General features: G+C 50.8%; 1 protein-coding gene across 1 annotated transcript; it reads right to left on the bottom strand.

Moving 5' to 3' along the window:
* Positions 1-1,980: 1,980 nt before the first annotated feature.
* Positions 1,981-22,367, bottom strand: LRRC75B (leucine rich repeat containing 75B). Its single transcript, XM_066562115.1, has 4 exons — positions 22,064-22,367; positions 17,492-17,620; positions 14,475-14,587; positions 1,981-3,643 (listed from the first exon to the last, which is right to left on the bottom strand). Exons 1-4 carry the CDS (start codon positions 22,319-22,321, stop codon positions 3,121-3,123), a joined length of 1,023 nt encoding a protein of 340 aa, XP_066418212.1. The 5' UTR covers positions 22,322-22,367; the 3' UTR covers positions 1,981-3,120.
* Positions 22,368-23,278: the final 911 nt, after the last annotated feature.

The raw sequence follows: 23,278 nt of genomic DNA, 5'->3' as shown, positions 1-23,278 counted from the left end.
ACATGCATGCCCCAGCTGCTCAGCTGAACCCCTGTGTTTCCTGCTTTATCTCCAGATCCTGGAGCTGCCAACTGGCAGGTGGCATGGCCAGAGATTGGCACAGAATTCCCCTGCAAGGGGCTGAATGTCTCATCCCTGTCCTGCTGGGCAGCAGAGCTCAGACTGAAAGCACAGCTTTGGGCAGGGCTGGGGCTGAGCCAGGGGCTCTGCAGGGAGAGCTGTGTCAGGGGTGCACTGCACACTGAGGGTCTCACCTCATTTCAGGGGGGTGCTGCTGCTATGGAAAAGCTGTGAAGATGCCTTGATGCAGAGCCCTAGGGGGACAGTGCTCAGAGCCAAAGACCAAATGTTCAGCAGCACTGCTCCCTCTTTGGAGATTTGCACTGGCTCACCAGGCAGCTCCAAGCCTTCATTTAAATGCTTTGTGCCCGAGTTTTCTTCTTGGCACAGAGCAGAGTGCTGCTCTGCTTAGACTGTAAGAGTTTAAACAGATCTTGCTGACATCTGAAATACTTTCCATTTTTGCTGAAAGGTATTTTGGAAGGAAAAGAAAAAATTAATACCATCTCTTCCATAGCAGGGAAGGGAAGGAAGGGGGGCTGAGCCTGGAGATGGTGGTAAATGGAGCTGCAGCCGGCTGGGGCTGTCACTGGTGGCTTCCCCAGGGCTCAGTAGTGGGGCCAGTTCTGTTTAATGTCTTTATTGATCATCTGGATGGGGGACTGAGGGCATCCTCAGCTGAATTCACAGGTGACACCGAGTTGGGTGGAAATGTTGATCTGCTGGAGGGTAGGAAGGCTCTGCAGAAGGGTTTGGGCAGGCTAAATTTGATGGTCCAAGGACAATTGTTTGAGGTCCAACAAGTGCCAAGTTCTGCACCTGGGTCTCAGCAATCCCAAACACGACTCCAGGCTTGGGGAAGAGCAGCTGGAAAGCTGCTGAGTGGAAAAGGCCAGTGGCATCCTGGCTTGTATATGTGTGGCCAGCAGGACTGGGCTGTAAAGCATTGAACAGGTCACCCAGGGCAGTGGTTGAGTCACCATCCATGGAATTATGGAAAAGAGGTGCAGCTGTGGCACTCAGGGGTGTGGTTTAGTGGGGGCTTTGGCAGTGCTGGGTTAATATTTGGACTCAACGACCTCAAAGGTCCTTCCCAACTGAACCAATTCTATGATTCTTTAAGATACTACACTGAGAAGGGAAAAATGAGTTGTGAGAAGAGAGCAGGTGGTGACCTTGGTGCAGGTTAATGTGAAGGTTATGAGGTCCTGCACCTGTGACTGGAATGCAGATAGGACTGGGTCCAGCATTTGCAGTGTCAGATTGTAATGCTCAGCACAGTGTCCAATCCCACCTTTCTTCCTCAGGGAACTGGTTTTATTTAGGGCTTTTGGTGGTTGATCAGAGACACCAATACCTTCCAGTGTCCTCACACTCTTGGTCCAAAGGGAATAGATCCCTTGAAAAATATCACCAATTTACTTCTTGCAATGTTTTGTAAAATTAGGAAAGAGCATGAAAGGTGTATCTATTCCATGTGAATTTGGGTTGTTTTCATATAGGAGCATTGCTTATGTGTGCTGCTCTGAGACTCGCAGACAATCAGCAGAGGAAGGCAAAGTTACCATTGTTCATTTAGAAGGGTGAGGATTTTTAAAGGGTTTTTTAATATATCTCATTTTTATAACTTTTAACTCTCAAAAACTCATCCAAGTCTGAATTCCTGTGGGGACAGATAATTGAGAGGACTTGACTTATCAGCTAAATCTCATCAGTTTACTTCTACCAGCCCCTTGCAACACAAAAGATGGCAGCCTACCACAAATAAACACCCATGTTTCTCCTTCCTTAAAGGAATGAATCACACTGCCCAGTGTGAATGGCACCTGATCCTGTCCCTCAGGCACTGCATGAGGGTTCTGGTCCATATTCCAACACCTCTGAACAACCCAGATATTCAGACTCTGAAGTGCTTCACGCTCATATCCAAGAGAACTCTTTATTATGTTTACATAGGGCATGAGCAATGTGGAAAACACTGGAAATTCTGCATCAGTGGCTTGGTTTCTGGACAGCACTGGGAATGGTGATGCAGCTGCTCCCGTTGTGGCTGTATTAGGAGGTGAGCAGTGTGCCACGAGGAGCCAACGCTCTGCGCTTCCGACTGGGGAGCTCCCACCTCTGGCACATTCATTGCTCGCTCCTCTAGTGCCACAGTTAGGTGCTCAGCTGTCAGCTTTTCCTCAATTTCACTTGGAACTTGCAATTGTAGTACCTTGGAACTTGTAATTTTAGTACAAAAGCACAGTTTTTGAAACCAATCCTACTAATCCACAAGACCGTTTCCCATTCCCTCTCCTCCCCCCTCCTCCCAATCCCATCCCAACTCATCCCATCCCCCATGCTCCCACCAACACATGCCTCCTTCCCCTCCCTCTCACCCCGGTCACACAGCAAATATCCTGATGCTGCAGTTCCAAGCCATGTGTCCGCCCCAGCCTATGTGATCCAATGGTCTCTGACCAGGTCCCTTTGTTCAGACGTTCATACAAAACACACAATAGGAAAAAAACAAAACAAAAGGAGCCAGACACAAGAGGGAGACACACTGCCGGGCTCCAGCTCTGGCCTCTGAGCCCTTCCACTAAGCTCCACAGCACTAGGCTCTTGGGGTACCTCCTTTCACACTCAAGGCTGCAGGTCCCAAGGTTTCCAAGGTGCATAGGAAAAGGAAGAAAGGAAGTAAACTACAAGCCTGTTTCTGTTTTAGGTTCCCCCTAACCCCTTTCCCTCAACCCAATGGCTGCTGGAGGATATTCTTGACTCCGACAGGTCTTTTCCCGTCTTCCAGTGAGACCCTGCCTGGGGACCAGGTTCACTGTAAGTCACTGGTTCCTCTCTGGAACGTGGGCAATGGGTTTGGCAGCGAGGGGAGGGAGCGGAACATGTCGTGGGGGGACGACAGGCTTTTGTCTCACAGCAGGTGGGGGGGGAAGATGTCAGGGAAGGCGAGAGAAAAGAGCCAAGGGAAGCCGGTCAAGCTGGCCCTCTGCTTGATGTTTGTACTCAAAACCTCTCCTTGGGGTTGCTTCAGCGTGCCAGCGCCGGCCCGTTGTTCAGTCACCTCTCGCAGCCCTGCTGAGAAAGAGCACGTGGCGGGGTGCTTCCGGCTGCTTCATCCTCTGGCTGGCTGCCCTCGTGCCCGCCGGCGATCTCAGAGTCGCAGTCAAGCGCCTCATAGATGGTCGGCAGCGTGGTCTGCTGGCTGAGGCGCTTGCGCAGGCCCACCAGCAGCGGCTGCGGCATGGAGGAGACGTCCACGTTGTTGCCGAGGTCAACCCAGGCCAGGCAAGGGAACTTGTTCATGTCCTTCATGGTGTCAGTCAGCTCCTTCATGGTGGCCCGCGTCAGGCGGTTGCCGTTGAGGGACAGGTGGGTGAGTTTGGGCAGCGCCCCGAGGAAGGGCAGCAGCAGGCGCACCATGTCGTCGTTGAGCTCCGTGAAGCTCAGGTCCACCGAGGTCAGGCGGTCGCCGTTGTTCTGCAGGTAGTAGGCCATGCGGTGGACATCCCGCATGCTCAGGGGGATCCCTGACAAATCCATGGAGTCCTGGCTCACCTTCTTCTGCAGGCTGGTCTTCAGGCTGGTGGTGGAGAAGGGGAGACATGGAGAGAGATCATTAAGGTTTAAGTGTCATTAAGGGGAGCACTCTCAGCCAAGTGAGGCAGCATTTGGGACAGGGAGAACTCATCAACAACATGGGCTAGAATGTTAAGGAAAGGGTTAACAGAGCTCACTGGGGAAACAAGTATTTGCATCATACCTCAGGGCAGACTGTTCTGGGGATGGGGAGATGGTGGGGAAGGGGAGACATCCAGAGAGATCGTTAAGGTTTAAGCCTCATTAAGGGGAGCGCTCCCATCCATCTCAGCCAACCTGAGAGAGCATTTGGGACAGGGAGAACTCATCAACAACACGGGCTAGAATGTTATGGAAAGGGTTAACAGAGCTCACTGGGGAAACAAGCATTTGCATCATACCTCAGGGCAGACTGTTCTGGGGCTTTGCTGTGTATTTTCAGCACTTACACATAAACTTTGCCAGAACTGGCTCAACACAGGGTGCTAAAGTGTCTCCCACTAGCAGATGTCAAAGGGTTTGTCTGTATGTGCCCATACAGGCGCTCATGCATAGAAAGCAAAAATAACCAAGGCAAGCAAACTTTCCAAAAGCACTGATTTACTCTGTGTGGGGGCTGTTTGTGAGCTGCCTCTCCAGGTGAATGCCAAGCTCTGTGCTGCAGAGGAGAGCTGTGTTAAATGTCTGAGAAATGGATGTTTCATCAAGAAAACAATAGATAGGCAAACTGCACTCCAGGAATGGATTTACTGCGTGTCCCTTTAAAAGCCTTCACAAGCAGCACTTAGTCAGTAAGCAGCACCAGTGGCTGCCTATTTGGGTCTCTGTGGTCAGCAGATCATCTGGGATCTGCTGCAGCTGTGAAGAGGCAGGGAGGGCATAAGGGTGCTAAGAGATGGCTTCAGCCATTTCTTTTATTGAATGCCTGGCCAAGGGAGTGAGGAGGAGGTAGAAAAGCTGTGTTGTGAGGCTGCTGGGGATGCAAAGAAAATGGGGTGTGGAGCTTAATGATGGCCTGTGGGTTTGTAAGAGTGCTGTGAGAAGTGGGAACTGTGGGGCTACTGGAGCTGCTGGGGGATGCATTGCAAAATTGACTAGAAATGTGTGTTGGTGTAACACAGGAGAACATAATCCCTTACTGTAAATTGTGTTAATCTTGCTGCTCTTTCAGACACATCTTGCCTTAAGGACATAGTAGGACCCCCCCCCAGTCATGTGCTCAGGGGGTCTTGTAAGTGCCTTATTGAGTTTGGGAGGATCAGGGTGGGTTAAGCATTAACCACCACTTCCAAGGTCCCCACTCTTCCTATCTGGCTCTCTGTAGTGTCCTGCACACCTGTGGCACAGCCAGTCCCTGAAAGCAATGGGGACATGGGGACTTGCAATTTCCTCGGAGGAGGCTGCAGCAGCGCAGGAGCTCCCGTGGCAGGTGAGAATGTCCCTCCAAGCCTCAGTATTGCCAGGCTCTGCTGGAGCTGTGCAGAGGATGTGGCACTGCCTCTGCAGCTTTGCTTTACATATGCAGTTCATGGCATCCTAGAAATTTCAACTTTTAATAGTCCCCTATAAGCATGTGTTGACATAAGTCAGTAAATGTGCACCAGTGCAGGCCACAGCCCTTTGTGGACATGTTCAACACTGGCACAAACTTGCAGCTGCACTTCTTGTAGGAGCATGAGGCAGAAAGACCTCGTGGCCTGCCCTGTCAATTCTTAAGCCCACAAATTCCTGTCCTGGGTTTAGCAGTACTTTGCCCAGGCTACTTCTATGTGTTCTTGTATTTCCCATGGGAATTCACTGTGCAAGGCTGAAACCATATCTGCAAGCATGCATTTGGACTAAGGAGCTCTCAAGGCAGAGAGCTAATAACAGCATGAATTAACTTCTATTCAGACCTGAAGTATTGTAAGTAAAATGTATAACTTAGTAAATATTTACACATCAGATGACCCACACACCTCACCTCAGTGGATCACAGGAGGGGCAAGGGGAGCAGTGCTTGTCTGTCCTGTCAATGGCAGGGACTGATGTGCTGGGGAATTATAATTGGTCTGAGCACACAAGGGAGATCTCCAAAGAGCCTTGAGGATGGTACCTGATATCCCTCCACTATCTGGGCCCCAAAGATGGGACTGTGAAGAATTAATCCACCACATTGCTTGTAGCAGCAGTGCAGTTCTTCTACCTGCTGCAGCAGCAGGTGTGAACTGTGCATGCTGTGGTCTGGGTGGCACTGAGCAAGTCTCCCTTTTCCTGCTAATCCAAGACATGCCTGAGATCAAACCAGGCTTCTGGGAGCTGTATTTCTTCCATTCTCTTGAAAAACAACATGTGTGTTTTGGTATAGTTTGTCACCAATCACTGTCAGTGGTGTAGCACAGTCTACCACAAAAGAGGGTTCATCTTGTATGAAATTTATCAGGGACCAGCCTTGAAGCTGGAAACATCTCAGGTTTCCCCTAGCACAATGAGAGTTATCCTTTCAGTCATGGGAGGTATTTTATCTGGGTGTTTGATCTGGAGTACTTGTTCTAGCAGAACAGAGCATGCAATGCACACTGCAGGTGTGCATTCATGTGGATCAAGTGAAACAGGGAGGAATGAAATGGAGTGTGAACCTGAGAGCACAGGGTAACTGTCCCCTGTATCCACAAGGGGCTGGTACAAGAGATACAGCATCCTTCTCTGGCCTGTAGGGGTTTAGAAGAAGGCTTTCTTGGGAGTGGGGAATAGAGGATAAACAAGCACAGAAACAAGCCTGTAACTGCTTCAGTGCCTGGTTTGTACAAACACAGCCTGTGGCTCCTGGAAATTCTCTTCCCCAGTGCTGTCAAACCACGGCAGATCCTGGGTGGGTGGGGGACACAGAAAGGAGACATGAGCACAGGGGCACGTTCCCCAACCCTAAACCTTGTCTGTGTCTGTGCAAAGCCTCCTCAGACCTTCCTTTTTGTAAAGCTGCGGGGCACGAGCCTGGTTTGGAGTGGGGATGGGAGCCAGGCTGGAGTGGGGACCACTGGAGGGCACGTCTGAGCCGGCACCGCTGCGCTGCCGCCCTCGGCATCCAGGTGCCGTTTTCCTGCCGTGTCTGCAGCAGCAGCAGCTTTCTTAAAAGGGGACAAGTCTGAGAGGCTCTTGGGGTCCCCTCTGGAGCGACTTGGCTCTGAGTGCAGACAGTGATGACTGAAGGGAAATGTCTGAAAGACAAAAGCAATGTGCTCGTCTGTCTGTGCCCGTTGAGCCTCCCCTCCCCTCCTGTGGCTGCCGTGTGCAGACTGCAGTAATAAGTCACAGATCGTGCTCTCACCACAACAGGTACCTTCTGCTGCCCTCCCAGCACCGAGCCAATACCCCAAGGAGGTTTTAATCAAGCAGACAAATTATCTTCCCATAATTGATTCTCCAGACCGGACTGCTCCTGGCTGAACGTACTTAAACCCTCCTGTCCTGTGCCAGAGCCCGCCCTCCCTTCTTTGCTGGCTTGTTTTTCTTTCCTTTCCTGTGTTTTTTGCTGCTTCCTTTTGCCCTCATTGCTGTACCTGCCAGGGTGACTCTGGGCCTCCTGTCTCAGGACTGGGGGGCTCCCTTGTGTGTTTAAGCTGTTCTCTTGCCTATAAAAATGCCTCTTGTAGGGATGTGTTTGTAGGAGCCTCATCCTGGTGGACACAGCCCTATGCTGCAGCCAGGCCCTCAGCTCTCTGGTAAGTGCTGAAGCATGAGATGCAACACCCCACGCATGCTGTGAACCCTGGCAGCCTCCTCCTCGCCTCCCTGGTGTTTCTGTGCAGCTCCCAGAGGCACAACTAAACCCCATCTCTAGGGCAAGGCATAGAACAGCTACCCACTCTCTCTATTGCTTTAGAGGAAAATGGGTCTGCAGTCAGAAATGGGTCAAGGAGATGGGGGTAGATGCTTTACTCTGAATTATCTGACACTTGGTTTGTTGGTTTTTTTCTTGGAGGTCTGTTAAGCTCCATTTCTTGGGAGGAGAGGGGCATGATACACAGGGCACCAAGTTCTCAGTCACTTGTGCAGCGGCTGAGAAAATACTAGGTTTATTTCCAGGGAAAATGGTCATGTATTATCCTCTAATTTCAGCACTTAAAACAGGCTTTAAGATTGCTTCAGCTGCAGAAGGCTTTTTTTCTTTTGTGTGAGATACAACAGCTACTTAGCAACGTGGCTCTTGATGCCTGAGGGACTTGTGGACAGAGGCTGCAGAGCACTGGGGGCTGGATTAACCTACTGGTGCTCAGGGCACATTTGTAATTGTGAGGATTTGCATCTAACAAGGATCTGGACCGTGGATGCAGGGCAGCAGACTGTGTTTGTATTATCTGCAGCAAGCCTGGAGAGGAAACAAGCCCCCACTCCCTCAAATGCTGGAGAAATGGCTTGTAAGAGAGAAATTCTTGGAAACTTTGAGCAAGAAACAAGGGCAATCATCAGCCCAGCCCTACTGCCTGCCTGGGGATGCAGCATCCAGTGAGGAATGGTGCTGGCCCAGAGTTCAGTTTATAAAGGATCAACACCCTGCTTTCAACCCTTCTCCACCCCTGCTGAGGGATGGGAGCTCTTTGAGGTGCATGTCCTTGCTTCTCATGTGGAAGGTTTTACTTTGCATTGTTCCCAGCCCCCTTCTTGGGGTCTGGCCTTTCTCCCAGGGACAAGGAGCCAGTTTTCCTCCCACCCTCACTGCCACTTATCCCTTCCCTGGGTGCCAACTCTACTCTCCAACAGGCATTACCAGCAGTCTCTAGGCTGCACTTTGAGCCTGGCTATGGGAGATCCACCCTGGGTCAGTCCAGACAGAGAAGGGGCCTCAGAGACCTGAGGGTGTCTGGAAAAAAAACATCCTCTCAGTGAGAAATGTGGGCTGGGAAAGAGGTGAAACCATCTTGTGCCTCCCCAGGCTTTATTTTGGGATAAAAATCTTCCTCTTTCCACTAACACACAGCCAGTGTTCCAGCCTCCTGGGAGCTCAGCTAGCATAAGCAAATACAGAGCTGTCTTGAAATGGGACAATTAGGGGACCTGAAATTAATTGCTAGCTGTTTGTCTCCAGGACTTGTCCCAAGAGAATTAACCCTCAGGCCATCTTCCAGGTCCTTCTTCAAGTCCATGAAGCTGCAGGCTCAGCATGTTTGGTTTTTTTATTAGCACTGAATCCCATCAATTTCTTGCTCATCAGATAAATTCTTTGGTGGCAGCACCAAAGGGGTGCAGTTGCTCCTGAGTGTTGCCCTGTTGGGACTTGTAGCAGTCACAGTGGTGTCTGAACCCTTGTTAGCTTTGTGGGGTTTGGGGGAGCTTGCTCAGCCCAAGAATGTTGAAGTGCCTGGAGTCTCAGCTCATTTCCTTGTCTCCATGCTATGGAGAAAGGCTGGGAAGAGACAGTAAGAGATAGAATTTTGCTAATGAGGGGTGCTCACCACTTCATGCCTATTTCTCTGGAGAATTACCAGCTTTCTATCACTCTGTCTTTTATTTTTACATTAAATTTGTCTCCAAATATAAAACTTTGCTGATGCCAGAAATTCCCATTAGTGGATATCCCCTCTGTCATTAACAGGCACTGCCAGTAGTGGCTAATTAGCCATGAGTCAGGTATCTCTCAGCTGCTCTTTCTTGCACAGAACCTCAGGCATGTCTGGATGGCATCCCTGCTTTGAGCAGTGATTTAGGGGATGGATTCTGAGCTTTTTAATTGCCTACTTAGCATAATCTGCTTGCTTTGCTTCCCCAGTGGCACAGGGTGCTGCTGTGCAGGGTTGGCTTTAGCTGCCTCTAATGCAACATGAAAAAGGAAAGAGAAGCCTCAAAAGTACTGACCTAGACTAACCCAGCCCCAGCTGATCCTGGCCCTGCTGTGAGGATGGAGGCAGTGCACAAATAGGTCACTTCCTTGAGAAGTCCCTTAGTCACGTCTCCATCTTTGTGGCCAAGCTCTTGTGACCAGCTGTGGAGAGGAGGCAAAGGCAGCCCTTCTCCTGTCTCACTCCCTCCGCAGCTGGGGTGGGACATGGAAATCTGGAAATCTGTAGTTGTTGATGCAGCTGAGTGCCTCTCTTTTCCTGCCTCTGCTGTCACTCTGTCCCTGAAGGTGTGTTCAAGAGACCTGTGAGCCCTTGGCCTTCCCCTTGCTGCTACTTGATCTGTCCAAGGCCTCAGCTTGTTTCCCTTCATTATTTAGGCCTCTCCTAGCAAAGCAGGGAATGCCTCCTTGCTGTAAATATCATGTATTGACCCATGTCCTTGTCAGACCTTCAACTGGGTACGAGTCACAAAGGCACAAGGTCTCTGCTTTTCATTACCCCCTTCCACGCAGCCTCACTGTCTGCCCACCAGTGTCCTGCTTCTCTTGCCTGCCAGTCTTGGCCTTTTTACTCCTGACTCTGGCAGGGCAGTGTCAAGCTGCTGGGTGACCCTTTCTGCCACCTCCAACAGCCTTTCCAAATGTATAGGAACCCTCAAATGTATGGTTCCTGCTGGGAACCCTCCTCAGGGCAGTCTTTGGGATGCTCAGAACTGTAAGATGAGGGCGCAATTCCTGCCTCCAATCCACAACTCATCCACCAGCTCATGTCTGTCCATCTGACGTCTCTGTGAGCAGCAGCTCCTTGGAAACAGTGTGTGGGGCAGTTCCTGTAGTCCCATATGATGTTTTCCATGTGGCTTTAGTTAACTGACTTGGCTTCCTCTCACTGGAGCAGGAATGATGGGGCCTGTTTACCCTGTTGCATAAGGGTGACACGAAGCTGTAGTTAATATTCTCCTCATGCCATGTGAAGGCTGGGATCTCATCTGCCAGAACTGTCAGCCTCAGTGCTGAGTGATGTTTTCAAGGAAAAAAAAAAAGATGTGAAGCCCTTTAGAGCTGTTTCCTTGAAGTCCTCTAGACACAAGTGCTTTCACTGCATTTTAAAAATGCATCTAATGCTGCAATGTCTGGCCAGTGCACATCAATTACAGAAAGGGAGCAATAAGCCCAGAAGGGATACTGGATTAGCCATGATGAAATTCACTCAGATGAGCAAAGTAAAGCTGTGGTAAGATTTGTGAAAAGGAAAGGCCACATACATGTGGTGTGGGAGTTAACTCCATACACACAACTAACTGCATTTGCTCTTCCAGAACCAGCCACTGTGTGAAAAATCTGGGATTTTGGTCACAATTATAAAGCTGTGTCTGCTGCCTGCCTGCTTTGAGGAGTCAGGGTTGATCCTTTGCACTCAGGAAAGGAAGTGGTTACACTGAAGGAGCCAGCTCTGGGGATGAGGCAAGTGGAAGATACATTAAGGTTCCCTGACACTGCCTTGCCAAGACAGTTCAGTTGTAATCCAGAGCTTCCTAATCACAGTACCAGACTGTGATCCAGCTCTCCAGACAAAGGCAGTCTTCACCTGATACCCTTCTCCCTCTCTGCTCTGAACTGAAGCCCAGTGTGTCTGGCCCTCAAAAAATAACACACCCTCTGGGTCCCACCCTGTTCTGACAGCAGATGGTGACAGTTCTCTTGAATTCATGGCAAGAGGCCCCAAGAATTCTGAAAACAAGAATTAATAACATCTGAAAGTTCTGCATCTGTCAAAAATGCCACAGAAGTGGCACTGATAGCCTAAAAGGTCTATGTCTGTATAAAGGAGCATTTCTTAATCCATTACTCTTTACACACTAAACATCAATTTAATGAGAAAGTGAAGCTGGAGTTATACAACACTCCAGGATGTATTCTGCTCATTAAGTGGGAGTGATCTATACAACCGTAAAATGGTGCTAAAACTAAATTCCCTCTAGGATATAAAGGACTGAAAATTGTGTAGTAGTTATGCTAGTCCCTGCTGCAAAAAAAAAAAAAAAAAAAAAAAAAAAGAAAAAAAGAAAAAGCTGCAGAAATCTTATCCTCCAGCTTTTGAGCTTTCAGTTTTAAAACCCCCAGAGTAAATCTGCAAGAGCTTATCTTCCCAGTTTGGTTAGGCAGCCAACCCAAGTAGGGCAGAGCTAGTGGGGTGCAGGCTGTTGGCTGCAAACCTGAGCCAGGATTTTGCAGGAAAGAAGCCTCTTCTTTTCAGTGTCTTAGTCTGAGTATCACCAGGGCAGCTGAAATAGTCTCTTTGGGTGGCTGCACAGCTGGGACTGCAACCCTTCCTTGTACAAGGCATACAGCCACTCCAGGGAGCCCACAGGCATGGATGCAGAGGGCAAGTTGGCTCCCAGCTTCACCTTCAGCACTTCAGTCAAGCACAGGAACCAGACAGAGCCTGGGCTGGATGATCCCTGCTCCCTCCAGCTGCCTTTGCATTGACTCCATGGACGCACACTGAGCTTTATCCTTCCACATTTCTGTATGGGCTCTGCCTGTGCACTGAAACAGCAGTGCTTGAAGAAATGTCTCTTATCCTTTTTTGCTTTACCAGCTCATGGGTGGCTCAGGTGTGCACCTGCTGGATGTGGGTCCCACTGAGAGCAGCTGGGGATGCAACTGCTGTTAAGTTGTTTGTGACCCACTGGTTTGGCAGTGGGGACCAACACCTGGTGCATCATCTGACTCCAGTATTGCAGTACCACATCTCCATAACAGCCCAAATGTAATTAAAACCTGGCAGATGCTCCAAGCTCTCTGTATGGCTGAGCTTGCTAATTATCTCCTGGACCCATCTAACATGCTGCAGAAAGTAGAAATTGCATTTCAGAGAACAAGGGAGTCGGGCATCAGCTCTGTGAAAGCCAGATGCCAAAGCCCAGGAGGCTGCAAAAGCAAGAGGAGGATTTGGTTTCTGGATGTGGTCTCCATGCACAGATCCTCCCTGCTGTCCTTAACCCCCACTAGATTTTAGAAATTCCTTCAAAGTATTGCAGCTACACCCATGCTCTCTGCAGGACCTAAAGAGCAGGAAGGGTGCAAGCCAAGGGCACAGGCTTTGAGACAGACACTGTAGTAAAATACTCCCACGAGCAGACAGAGGGAAGTGCAGAATGTGGATCATGTAAAAACAGCCTGCCTAAACAAACTTGTGCCTTGGTATCTCCAAATGAAGCAGCTATTTCTTGCCTTCCTGCTACTGGCAACACCCATTTTCTTGCAGCGGCCTCAGATGCCAACTCTGCAGGCGTCTTTTGCTGCAAACTGCAAAACATTTCATCTCCACACTTAAAAGAGAAAGCTCTGCTGTTAAATATTTCATCAAAATTAATTTGTGCCTTATGCAACACATTGTAACTGGGTGTGGTAGCCAGGCAGGGCAGCCCATTTCAGACTTATTGCACATTGTCTTGTTGCCCTCTCCCTGCTTGTGCTCACAGGTGTTCTGTACCTGGCCAATACCTGGGGCCTGACCCCTCTATGTGGGCTGCTCACTGGACACAGAGCTCTTCCTCTGGCCACAAACCTCCTCTCTGTTGTTACTAAGGGATGGGTTTGCAGCACTTTGCAGTCCTCTGCTGTCCCCAGGCTGTGCAATCACAGGGAACACTTCCAGTTTGACCCTTCATCCTGAAGTCCAGCTGGAGACTGGAGACTTCTGCAAGCAGGAGTTTGGAGATCTGAACTTCTCTTTAAGCTTGGGAGGGGACAGGGATGAGGTGGGAACTGCCATCTATTTCCTGCATCTCCAGTATTCTGCAGGATCTTACAGGGAAAATGTCATTGAGTGGGTCTGGAAAAGGGCTCACTCAGCTCTGAAAGCTCAGTCTTGTTCTGAGCTGTGCTTGGCACCTGCAAAGCAGCACAAACAATCCTGCCCTGTGGGTGCTGGGGTGAGAGCACTGGGAGTGCTCAGCTCCTGGCAAAGTGGGTGCAAGAGGCAGATGGCCTGGAAATCATGGCATTAGGGATTTATTCCTTAACATGCACTTGGAACCTGCCTCTGAGTCAGAATGAAAGGTATGATGGAAATGTCAATTCTCATGGGGGATTTTAAGTTGCTGGCACACACATCAAAGACCAAAAGCATCAGAAAAGCCCAAGGCCATTCTCAGAGTGCTGCTGATTTTGCATTTCTTTTTATCGAATCCTGCATTTATTCCTGTGAATCTAATGGGGCTGACATGAGCTCTTTTCTTAGTCACTTCTCTGTCTTTTCTTCAGCAGTGGTGATCTCTGTCACAGGAACAGGGTTTGCTCCAAGAAAATGACAAGAGGATGGGTAGATTTAAAAGACATGGGGATTGCTCTTTATCTGGGCAGAAAAACCAGCAAGTGTCAAGGAGGGAACAAGTGTGGGTGTCCAAATACACTTCTAGTAGTGAAAAGCAGCTGCCATCCAGTGACCAACATGCTCTGAGTTGGGTTCTCTGTGCCTCTGCACCATCCCAGGGCCCTCTCCAGGTGCTGGCAGAGAAGTGGGAGGTAAGAAGGATGGTCACCCATCCAGCCACCCCAGAGTGGTTCCTGCTGAATGGGGTGATCAGCTGGGGGCAGTGCCTCATAATGGGACACCTTTCCCACCGTCAGGGAAGCTTTAAACTAGAACAAGGTGTGATGCAGAGCTGGGAACAGCTCCCTTTGGCACATGGGGGTTTTTACAGGCTGGCAGCCCTGGCCATGCTCCTGGGGCCAAACACCCTGCAGGCCCTGCAGGAGGGGTGTCTGTGCTGTGCACTCAGGGGGATTGATTTCAGTGCCCTTTGAGAAGGTGAGGAACTGTAACACCACACAGGAAGGAGCAAAACACATCAAAGAGAGGGCTGCTGGGGCTGGGGTTTGGAAGAGGCTGCACTGCAGCTGCTGTGCACTGTTTTCAGTCCTGCCTCTCTCTGAGGAGGGGAGTGCTGGATGGGTTGCCCAGGCAGATCCCCCTCTGTTCCCATCCACACCATCCCTGCTGGGCTCTTACCACACTTGGGACTTCCTGCGGGGCATCCCGTGCCGGTGCCATTTCGAGTGCGGGGTGAGGTGGTAAATCAGCTGCCTGCAGATCCTGTCTGAGGATTTCCAGGGGTCGTATTCCTGAAAGCAAAGGGACAACTTAGACTGCCTGCACCACAGCAGAACATGAGAAAAGGAGGAGGGCAAAGGAAGATGGGAAAGGAATAAAGATGGCAGTGGAGCAGGGTCATGTATGTAAGGGAGCAGATGAAGAGAAGAGGGAATGAAAGAGGAATGGTGAGAAGGCCTGAGATGCCTCTGCCATATGCCAAGCTCTCCTGGGGAGGAGGAGGAGCAGGAGGAGTTCTGCCCTGCCAGGAAGAACCCCAGCCCAGCCAGCATGTTCTTGCCCAGAGCAGAGCTACAATTTCACAGCCCACCCAGGAACAAGTGAAACTCAGAAGAGGGGATCCTTTTCTAGGGCTGAGGCAGGGGTGACTGACAATGCCCTGTTTCAGGGACTCCTGTGCTGCCAACTCCTTGTGTTACAGGACAGTGCTAAATTTCTGTTAATTACCTTGCTGCTGTGCTTCCCCAAACTCTGTTTCTGGACTATCTGATACCCTGATGTGGAAAGGTCAGTAAGTGGCACCCTTGCCCCATCCCCAAGGTGCTTCTTGCTCCTCCTGCAGTTAACACACTGACTCCACAACCTCCTGTGCTCTAGCTGGGAGATGTCAGGACAGGAAACTTTGTCTATAGTCCATCTTACTTCCTTGCAGTCCACTCTGCTACAGGAGGTTTGGGAGCTTGAAATGCCAGCAGTTCCCTCCCACCACTGCACTAACTCGTCAGGAAAAGAAGGCACCCACATGGTTGTTGCCTTCCTGGGTTATTTTTGCACATGTTCTGTAGTGCCATGACTTGGAACAGAACCTCTTCCTCTGCTGAAGCAGAATGGCAAATGGCAGCTGCTGAAGGCTGGGACTTCTGCCTTCCCTATTGCATTTTCCAATTGCTGACAGACACCTGCATTCTCACCCCTCAGCCCTCCAGCCCTGGGGCCAACATGTGCATTTAGGGATTTGATAGGTGAACACCAGTAAAGCTGTCAGGGAATGCTCTGATTTATTCCTTACTGTGAGCAGTTAAAGCTCTGTACTGGGGGCCAACAGCTGCTCTGTGACTTTGCTCAGCAGCCCCTGAAGCAGCTGAACTCCCCAGGGATGCACTGCCAGCATGGGGAGAGGGATCCCAGCCTTCTGCTCAGATGAGCATCCCCTGATCCCCATCCCAGCTTCCCTAGGAGCCCCATAGGGACTGGCCCATGCCTTTGGCTTAGGTGCCACATTCTAGACTCTGTGCTGGCAGGGCTGCAGCTGGCACTCTGCTGTCACCTACAACAGCAAACCTCTCCAAGAGGGTGCACGTGCACAGAGGCTCCAGTACAGCAGCTGGCACAGAGCCCTGTGAGTGATGGTTGGCTCCCAGCTGAGAGTTACCCTCCTGTTCTTTCCTGTGTCCTCTCTGATTTAATTTCCACTGACAGACTGGGAATTGCACTCAGCCTGCTTGCCTGTAATGCAGTTACACCCACCAGATGCTCAGCCAGGGTCGGAGAGGGGACGTGCTCTGGCATTGTTCTGGGAAGGGTGCTGGTACTGTAGGTACTGAATTTCTACAAGAATTTAATTAAATCATTAAACCTCTGCTGGCTTTGAAGGGCAACTCAGGTGCTCAACATCTTCCTTAGGAATGGGGAAAACAATTTCTTGTGCAATGGTACGTGTGTCAGTGCATCCATAAGGCATGAAAGTAGAGAGGGGGGATAAGCAGGTGTATAAAAATGGCAATGTGTTATCTGCCAAACACATGGGCACTGGATTAGAGCAAGGTCCCCTCCTGCTGCCTGCCCTGAGGGGCACTGCACAGCACAGGCTTGGAGAAGGTCTAGTAGAACAGCTGGAGATGAGGTCAGGTGAAGTGTGGTTAAAGAGATACCACTGCCACCACCCAGCCCTTCCTTCAAATGCTTACATGAATTACACAGACATTACTCTTGGAAAGGTTTTTCGTTTTTTTTTTTCAGGCTGTCAGGCTGTGCTACAGCCTAATAATGATGATTAAACTTTGGCTAAATGTGGTTTGTCTATTGAGACATGACTGGTTAATTGTTATCAGTGAGCCTCTGTTATCAGGAGATGGCAGAACAAGGTTAGAAATGCCACTAATCTACACCAGGCATTCAATGTATTCCCTGGGGCACTGCTGCTTGCTCTGAGCTCTGTGTTCTTAATATCTCTCTTTGAATAAAGAAATTCACTCTATTCCTCTCCTTATAAAGCAAACATGACACTTGCCAAGCCTAATGAGCAAATGGGTACATTGCAAATCCAAGTGTCTGTGGTGGCAAAGGGTAACAGAAATAGATGCTGGTTGTTGCAGTGGGACTGGGACATCTGTGATGTTTGTCAGTTCTCAGCCCTGCCTTTCTACTCTGCCCTCCTCATGCTCTGAAGGAAAGTGCTGGAGCCTGCAGGGATGCTGTGCCCATCACACATTTACTTCCTGAACCCCCAGTGGCAAAATATTCCTGCAGCACCATTCTCTGTGGGGAACTCTGAGAGTTTATGGGGACAAATAATGCTGGGTTGAGGTAGTTACATATGGAAAAGAGCCCAGGAAGAGAGAGGTGGTTGTCCTGCAGAGATCTCTGCTCTCCCCTGCAGCTCCATGAGCTCTAATTGCTTTGAACCCCTGTGATACCACTGATTAGGGCTCTCTGCCCTGTCACTAAGTTTACTATGGACACAAAAAGTAATTTCCTAATATCTGTGCACATAGCCATCCCCTCCTTCAGCTGTTCATGTTCTGAGGTAGTTTTAACTGATTTCTACAGAAATATGCCCCACAATGCACACACTGCCATTCCCAGGGCACACTCTGCCTGGCTCTGGAGGATTGATGCAGCACCAGCTGCCCCAGAAGGGCTCTCAGCATCAGTGCTGTGCCACAAAGCACTCACTGAGCTGAGGGAGAATTCACCTTTTTGGGACATTGCAGATCTCTGGCAAGGCTCATCAGCAGGTCATGAGAGATGGGATCCACCAAGTTGAGGAAAGTTGCATTTTTGTAGAGCACTTCATTGAGAAATGTTCCTTCCAGTCCTAGGTCCTACAACAAAAACAGACAGTCAGGCACACGGGATTCCTCAGAGCTCTGTCCATGGGATGTTCTGAAACCAGAAAGTAAATCTGCTGTGGTGCCAGCTGGATGCCCAGTACAGGAAATGATCCAGCAGAGGTGAAGCAGCCGTGTCTGACCCAGCATTACTGTGCTGGGGGTGAGGCAGCCCGAGAGTTGGATGAGATGCAGTGTTAATTGGAGCTAGTCCACCTTATTTCCACCTACCACAGGAAGGTGAGAATTCTATCATTTCCAGGCTGGCTGGAGCCTGGACAGAATTAACTTCAGAGAAACACAGTTTTGTCAGCTCTATGTGTGAATCTGCTGAAGAAGCCAAGCAGGAAGGCTGGCTCTAAAGCTGCTTCTCCAATCTCAGCTTTTCTGGAAGAATCAGACCTTTCTCAGGTATTTAGATGCTGCCATATGCCCTGGTGGTGGCTGGCTGAGCAGAAGTCCTGCCCACCTGTGTGAGTTTAGCTGTGCTGTGAATTTCTCAGGATGGGGTGCAGTGGTAAATTTAGAGGTGGCTTTACACCACAGTCAGAGGAGCTCCTCTTCCATCTTCCACAGTGTGAGTTAGGGGAACATCTGTGGTCCATGCAGTTTATCTGTGTGGACCAGGGGATGGGGCACCTTTGGAGGAAACCTCAGCATCTTTGGGAACAAAAAGCCTTCCTAGGGCCAAATGGATAATACTGCAAAGAACTAAGATGTTTCTTGCTAAGGGGAAAGCAAAGAGCTAATATACTGACACAGTTACTACAATCAGAAGGTACTACAGAGCTGTGAAAAAAACCAATATTTTAAAAAAATGTGGGAAAGAGAGATCACATATTCACATATGAAAAAAATACCCTAGGAGCAGAGATGTAGAACAGAAAAACTCTCTAGTAGGGATAGTGCTGAGTTTGATTCAGTTTATAAGGAGGGCTCAGCTAAGGGAGGAAACAAGTCTTTTCCCCATTCTGTATGCAGCTGACAGGAGAAATGAATAAGCAAATGGGTGCCCCATATGTTCACACTGCTCTACTGAGTGTGTGTTTCAGGCACCACCCAGTGACTGGGAGCTAAAAAAAAAAAATGGAGCGAGAGGGGGGGAAAAAGCTGGATGTATGCACATACATCACCAACAGGGGCAGAGCCATAGCTGGCAGAGGTTTGGGATCCTTACTCCAAGCACCAATCAAAGCCAGTGCTGCATCCTGCTCCGGATATGCTGGATTGAGCAGGAAGCACAATCCCAAAGAGATCCTGGCTAGAGACACAGGAAGGGAGAATAAATTAAATACTTTACAGCCCCATCACTCTGTGTGCACAAACGGCACCTGTAGGCAGGCAAGGAACCCAAGCAGTGGATCAGTCCTGAAGGACAGACAGCCACAGCTGGACATGGGCCAGGAGCCTGCCAAGGCATCATGCCAGTGTCTCCCTTAACCATAAGGCTTCAGGGAAATGGAGCCTCCCACACCAAGTGTAATGTGCACAGATGAAGAAAGCTGCTGTGAGGATGGCATGGCTGGGCATGCAGCAGTGGATGTCAGAGCAGTAATTAAACTCCCCCAGTTGGAGCTATACCATTAAGATGAATCTGCATTCCCATTATAAATCCTGCCTGCAAGGGTTTTTAAAGTAATATAGCTGTAAATGTTCACTTCACATTGATATTCCATAAATTCTTAGCCCAGAGGCATTTTTCAGCTCGTCTTACTTATTTCTCTCTCTCCCTCCCTCTCTCTCTTATTTCTTGGAAAATTTTGTACCAGCTACAAGGTGGCTGCAGACAGCAGAATATTATAACTCTTGCCACTTCAGTTGGCTTAGTGCTCTTAAAAGTGACACTTTGCCATCGTCTCAGCACAGGGAAAACAGATTATAGCAGACTTTTTGCTGGTCTAAGTCTAATGTCTCCCTGGGCTTCAGCTGAGTGATGCCCACCTAGATCAGCAGGAAAGCTGATCTGGCTTCTGCTGGTGGCATTTCTGGGGTAGATGGTGTGCAGTGGAGCTGTCCAAGTGTTCATGTACAAAGCACACATGCACCTGCAGCTTGCAGCTGTTCTCCATGCAGTCCTCTGAAATGCTGGGATCTCACATCTCTCTTAGTGGATCTGCTTCTGCCTGCCTTGCTTGCTTTACATTCTCACACCCTCTGAACATCCTAGGAACAGTCTGCAGCCCACAGGTGAAAAACCACTGGCAGATCCATCAGCAGGGTACACCTGCAGGGCTGGGCAAGGGGGATGTGCTGGGAGCAGTGGAGGCACACAGGGGATCCCGTGTCCTCTGCTCTGGCTGAGCTCTCTGCTCACCTGAGCACGCTGCAATCCCAGTTCCACCATTTCTCTGCCTTCCCTGGGGTGTTTGCACCCTGGCCCAAGGCACAGTGATGAGGTGTGGTGTTAAATATCCTCCCTGTCCACTAGAGTGAACAGGTATCTCTCTTTTTCCAGGTAACAAACAGATCCTCACCTGGGACACACTAATCCGTGACTCCCGAGAGCGTGACACTGCCAAGGTAAGGAGGGACAGCTAAGGGGGACCAGGCTAAGGGGTGAATGCAGCTGTGGAGTGAGGAAAATCTGTGAGGTAGAATAAAAGGCTGATCTGAAGCTGACATTGGGCACCTAAGGAGGACTGGTAGTGATTACCTGACCCCAGCCTGGGGTGTGGTACATGTTAGTGGTGTAAACCCTCCATCTCTGAAACCTCTGAGTGCTCAATGAACCAGAGGCTTTGGGGATGGGTTGGGTTCCCATCTTGCTTGGCAGAAGATGTTGTGATTACAGGATGCATGTCCCACTGTTCTGTTGTGAGCAGATGGGCAGACAGTCACTGTTTCAACATGGCCAGGCAGAATTGGGGACCAGGAATAACATGGGGAACTAGAAAGGCAGCAGGCAAAATGTGACTGTCCATGACATGGTAATTCTCAAGCGCAGATATGGGGAAGCCAGGTGTTCAACTGATCCTGAAAGGAACTTAGAAATGACCCTCCATTCCATATGGCCCTGTGCCTTAGCACTCAAACCCTGCCTGTTCACAGATGGACCTTCTGGAGACCTCCCGGGTCTGTGGAAGGTTTCAGTGCTTCACTCTCCAGGAGAGGTGGAAATGGCATTCTGTAGTTCTGGCCTCTGGCATACCCTAGAAAAGCCTGTTCATGTTACCTTGCCACATCCATGAAGTGAGTGGTTGCCTCTATGTCTTCACAAGCCTCTTGCAATAATGCCTCTCCAAAACTGCCTTAGAAATCTTATTTAACCCTTGTTTGCCATACTGGTGCACACACAGAGGTTTTCTGCTGTGAGTTTATCTGCCTACATTTGTGGCAAGAAAAGTGTGGTGCTGGTAACAATCTTCAAGTGAATGCTTAAGTAGTGGACAGGAGAAGCAGAGTGTTAATTTTTGGTCCTGTGGATTCTCACCTGTGAGTTTGTAACTTCCTGGTAGCCCAGGGCAGTGAGCACCACTGTCAGATGTGTTGTAAAACCCTGGACATGCAGAGCAGGCAGGGCTGTTCATGCAGCACAACCAGTGGTGTGGGTGAACAAGCATCCAGTGAGCCAGTCCCTGCCCCACTGCACTCACACCCAAAGGCCACTTGCTACTAAGGCAAGAGATAATGTACATTCCCAAGATGAAGTTAGATGATCGTTATCTAATGAAGCAACATGACAACCTACAAACTGATGGTGTTTGATGTCCACATCAGAGGTGGGCTTTGTCCCCTGTGCTACCAGTCACAGAGTTGCCTGCAGTTTGGGGCAGCTGAGTTTGGCTGGAAAGTGATGGTAGCAGTGAGTGATGGAGGAGATGGCTCCGTTCCAGCAGCAGGGCTCTGTCCTCAGCATCAGTTTGGCACCGCACTGTCTGCACACTGCCTTTTCTGTTCCTGAATGGCGGCAGACTGAAACATGCTCCCACTGATACACTGACCCCTTTACCTCTCCTCTCAGCCTCGACTGTCCCAGAGGTGCCCTCCAAAGCCATTTTGGGGTTTCCCAGGATGGCTGAGTGGCCATGATGGGATGTGCTGGCAGTGGGGCGGCAGTGGCTTTTTTCTGGAGGGGCATCAATCCTGAGCACACCCTCGGGCTGCCATGGAGGGGTGTGGATGGGCACAGCCCAAGCCCGGACCCCCCTTCTCCTGCGTGCAGCACAGTCCCCCTCGCAGCTCCCTCCAGCCCCTCTCTGTGCCCCCGGCAGTCGGGCCAGCCTGGGGGTCGGGGAGGTGGCTGGTGCCGCCTGGCACGGAGGGCACGGAGCGGGGCACGGAGCGGAGAAAGGCAGCACAAAGAGCCCCTCAAGGAGGGCTGCACACCCAGCGCCGGGCAGGGGGCTCCTGCACCGCGGCTCCTGCAGCCCCCGGTCCCGCACGGCCCTTTGTCCCTGCCCTGCCCGCATCCCGCATCCCGCATCCCGCCGCAGGTACCTTCCTGAGCAGCCGGAGGATGTGCACGGCGTGCTCCCGCTTGTGCTCCCGGATGGTGGCCTGGATCTCCCGCAGCCACCCCACCCGCCGCACGTAGGGCGCGGGCGAGGCTTTCCGCAGCACCCCGGGCAGCTTCTGCGGGTGCAGCAGCAGCGAGGAGAGGTGGAAGTCGCCCCGGCCGCTCTCCAGCCTGCCGGGGCACGGCTCCTCGCCGCTCTCCTCCTCCAGGCTGCTCTGCCGGCTCAGCCGGGAGCCCATGGCCGCGCTCCGCCGCGCTCCGGACCGGGCGGGCTCCGGGCTCCGGGCTGCGGGCCGGGGGAGGTGCCGGGGAAGGCGGGGGGTCCGGGCTGCCCCGCCCGGCCGGCCCCGCCCCGGCTCCCCGAGCTCCCGGGGCTCCGGTGCCGCGGGGCTCCTGCTCTGCGCCCGCCTCCCCGGCGGCCGGGCAGCCCCGCGGCACCGGAGCCCCAGGCGCCTCCTCCTCCCGGGCTTGCTCTGCCCGGAGATGCTCGCTGGGGAGGACAAAGAGAGACGCGGATGCTGCCGAGACTGCTCCTTCCATCCAGCTATTTTATTCCTGGACAAACTCTTTAAACATCGCAAAAGGTTGCCTAGATCAATAGTAGTTCAAATCACACCATCTGCAGGGACTGCTTCTGTGGGCTGTGTTTTCTATCAGTCTGCTGTTGGACCCAGAGGAGGTGTTTTACTAATCTAGAAAGTGGCAGGAATTTTGCCCACCACCCGTCATCTGCAACTGCTAGTATGATGCTGGCACTGTTCCTCACCTGCTGTGGGTAGAACTGTTTTCCTTGTGTGCATTCTTCCCTCCTCCAGCAGTGCACTGCAAGTTTAGCACATGCTTTCCCTCAGACAAAATCACTGCCATCCAACAGGATGGGAAAAAACAAAGCCTGGATCCCATCTCCAGCCACCAAGATCTTACAGGCAGCTCAATCATGCTCCCAGCACAACCAGTGGCTCAGCCTGCCCTACCTTTTGGAATTGGAGCCATAAACTGACTTCTATCAGGACTAACTATGAGCACAGTGAGCCCAGGTGCCCATGGCAGGCTGTGAGTCCTGCATGCAGAGCAGGGGGAGCTGTAATGTGAGGGCACACAGCTATAGGAACAAACCTGGAGTTCCCTCTGCCTTGTGCATCCATGGGCAAGCATCATCCAATGCATCTGTGGAAGAATGTTGTAGCTATTGGGCT

The sequence above is a fragment of the Molothrus aeneus genome, chromosome 18 (genome assembly GCF_037042795.1).
Source record: "Molothrus aeneus isolate 106 chromosome 18, BPBGC_Maene_1.0, whole genome shotgun sequence".
Classification (NCBI taxonomy): Eukaryota; Metazoa; Chordata; class Aves; order Passeriformes; family Icteridae; genus Molothrus; species Molothrus aeneus.
The sequence above is the reverse complement of the archived record's forward strand: the minus strand, read 5'-3'. Positions and strand labels throughout refer to the sequence as shown.

Bases quoted from the DNA above. Each gene is read 5' to 3' on its own strand.
- LRRC75B (XM_066562115.1), bottom strand. From the start codon at position 22,321: ATGGGCTCCCGGCTGAGCCGGCAGAGCAGCCTGGAGGAGGAGAGCGGC. The intron at 17,621-22,063 runs GTACCTGCGGCG...TTTTTGTTGTAG, and splicing joins TCCTCCGGCTGCTCAGGAAG to GACCTAGGACTGGAAGGAAC. The intron at 14,588-17,491 runs GTGAATTCTCCC...CTTTGCTTTCAG, and splicing joins ATCTGCAATGTCCCAAAAAG to GAATACGACCCCTGGAAATC.